At 33.7% G+C, this 2,681-nt stretch overlaps 1 protein-coding gene across 1 annotated transcript; it reads right to left on the bottom strand.

Annotated features, from left to right (window-relative positions):
* Positions 1-770: 770 nt before the first annotated feature.
* On the bottom strand, positions 771-2,465 carry LOC107941068 (transcription factor bHLH95). Its single transcript, XM_016874584.2, has 3 exons — positions 2,049-2,465; positions 1,348-1,803; positions 771-1,092 (listed from the first exon to the last, which is right to left on the bottom strand). The coding sequence occupies exons 1-3, from the start codon at positions 2,256-2,258 to the stop codon at positions 994-996; spliced, it is 765 nt and encodes a 254-aa protein (XP_016730073.1). The 5' UTR covers positions 2,259-2,465; the 3' UTR covers positions 771-993.
* Positions 2,466-2,681: the final 216 nt, after the last annotated feature.

The raw sequence follows: 2,681 nt of genomic DNA, 5'->3' as shown, positions 1-2,681 counted from the left end.
CTGAATCTCTTTGGGTTAAATTCATTCACCCAATACGATCCTATTTTATCTCATGGTTACATCTTCCATAATGAAGAATAAGATTACTAACAAATAGTAATAACAATAATTTATCCTAGACGATTAACCTGTGGCCACTTTATTTTTTATAATCTATGCAATGCCAAGGAGCGAATACCATTTATTTTTTAAATGAACTACGAATTTCACTAATGTAAATGAAGTCATGTCATGCAAAAGTCACATACCCAACATACAAGGTTTTGGTTTTGAGATCATTGGAATACAAACTTTCAATATATCAAAGTATACGAGTTACATATACATAATCAATCGCTTATTCAATATTAGAGTAAGTCATACTATGAATATCACAAGGGAAAAATTCCATAAAAAATTTATGGATAAATTCTACTTAGGTCCTATCCGATGTATTGTAAATCTAAACAATCACACTTATGGTTTTTTTATCTTCTAGAGTCAACTGCTTCAATATCTAATACAAGATATCTTTCCTGTTGGACTTAATAAACAACATAATAGTCCAATAAATCAATTGTTCATTTTTTATTCTTTAATACTACAAACCATTTAGATTACGTATTAATATAAGTTATTTTCCTGTATCGTAATTCATCCCTACTATACAACTTATTATTAGTTAATACTTATTTATCCATTTTGCTTTTCATTCAAAAACTATTAAAAACAATTATATAAAACATAACATTTAATCATAAAAATTTTACTTAACTAATCTATTTAAAAAATTACAATCATAATAACAAAATCATTTCATTAAAGGCACAAAATCCCAACAATAGCAATAGATTTGCTTTAACATGCAGACAGTCACCTTCATCAACTTCCTGTAGGGATATACTAAACTAGGGTGCAATCCCAGTGGGTTTCCGTGAGTCATTCACTAGAATAACCCTTTGTATTACAATGGAAAGTGCTGACCAAGCTTTTTTTGATGATTTTCTAGTATTGTTAACACGAAAAGAGGCATAAGTTCATCTCTCCTGCAGCCAGCTTAAATGTCTCTTCTATCGACAGTAACTCCGGAAATTGTTCAGATGCTCCACCAGCCTAATCCATGTCAAGAAAAGTGTTAGTATGGGACATATGTTTCTTAAAGTATATAAACTCATCAAATGCTACAATGTTTCTGAATAACAACTATTCATGAAGCAAAACATTAAATCTTTCTATTGTTTATTGTCTCCACTGTTCATCACATTCAATTTACTTACAAATTTTCTTAAAAGCATTGTATCCTAAAGATGAGCGTTGTCTTAAATCTGGTAAATTTTAAGAGGCCAAGTGGTTTAAGAGTGCACTTACATGAACATGGATCATGTACATGGTACGATATTGATCTGAGAAAATGTGAGCCGAAACCACCTCCAATTGATGCTTTTCTAGTATGTACAAGATAGTGGCGAATGTCCCTGGCTTCCTTGGGGAACAGACATTGATTTGTGCATCATCCCCACACATACTAATGACTACATTGGATGAAAACCATGTCTGAAAGCAAGCTGGTGAAGCTTGGGCTGGAAATGTCTGAGACATGTCTATGGTCATCGGATAGTTATTTGTTGGTCCCTGATTATCAGTAAAGAATGCTTCCCTTGATTCAGGAGGTTGCACCTGCGACGTGATTATGGATGATTGTTCGTAATCAACCGTTGCTGAATTCTTTAATTTCTCAAGCTTTTGTTTTTCAAGTGTTTTGAGAGTCTGTTGAAGGTTTTTTATGTATGTTACTGCTTCATCAACAACGGTAGACTTGTCCGCCTGTACAAGACTGAGTAAACACTTAAGCAACTTCATAGGTGCATCTAACAACATGTAATGACCTTATAAGCCATATGCATGCATGTGTAAAAATCAAGAAAACCTATTTTTTTTTTCATTGAAGCACACTTTCAAACTTGTGATGAAGGTTGGAATTGGATATAGATATCATGGAAAACAAATAATCTCTTATTTTTCCTGCCGATGATCTTAAACTATTTTCATATTATATATATTTTAATTACCTTCGCAGGAAGTTGAGGTAGCAAAGCATGAAGACTAGAGAACATATTCCTCATCTTCTTCCTCCTTTCTCTTTCAGTCCATATATGCATCTCATGCTCCGATTGATCAGCGCCATGGTCGACACCTCCGTTAGCTTTCCCTTGTTTCAACCCTCCTTTTCTACTTCTCTTCTCACCCACCTCTGCTACGGAAACTTTCTCAAGCTCCATTTTTGGGTAATTAGAGATTTTTTCTTCAGTAAACAGCAACAAAATTCCCTAACCAATTCACCAGGAAAGGAATTGGTAAAAGAGCCCAAAAATAGGGGGATTAGGATGAATTTATCAAATGAATTTTGATAGCAGAGATATGTGTGAGTAAGTGTATTTATACTTAGGGAGAAAGAAGAAAGTGGGAAAAGTATAAAAGAGGTGAAGAAGAAGATGATGATGATGGAGTTTTTGTAAGAAACAGACCAAAATACAATCATGAGATAAAGCCGTTATTTTGCTTCCAAACAAAAAACGGAAGCTAATCTCTTTTGTTCTGATGTTCATTAAAAGGCAATATCTCCCAGGTGGGGCCCGGGTATTTTTACTTATTCTGCTTTCACCCTCTTCATCCTTTTATTTACATCACTGCCCTTTTAAAGT

The sequence above is a fragment of the Gossypium hirsutum genome, chromosome A01 (assembly GCF_007990345.1).
Source record: "Gossypium hirsutum isolate 1008001.06 chromosome A01, Gossypium_hirsutum_v2.1, whole genome shotgun sequence".
Classification (NCBI taxonomy): Eukaryota; Viridiplantae; Streptophyta; class Magnoliopsida; order Malvales; family Malvaceae; genus Gossypium; species Gossypium hirsutum.
Note: the sequence above shows the minus strand (reverse complement) of the source record. Positions and strands in the feature narration are given on the sequence as shown.

Excerpts from the sequence above, each read along its gene's own strand:
- LOC107941068 (XM_016874584.2), bottom strand. The coding sequence starts at position 2,258 with ATGGAGCTTGAGAAAGTTTCCGTAGCAGAGGTGGGTGAGAAGAGAAGT. Across the intron at positions 1,804-2,048 it reads TACCTCAACTTCCTGCGAAG|GCGGACAAGTCTACCGTTGT; the intron begins GTAATTAAAATA and ends AGTCTTGTACAG. Across the intron at positions 1,093-1,347 it reads TGTACATGATCCATGTTCAT|GCTGGTGGAGCATCTGAACA; the intron begins GTAAGTGCACTC and ends GACATGGATTAG.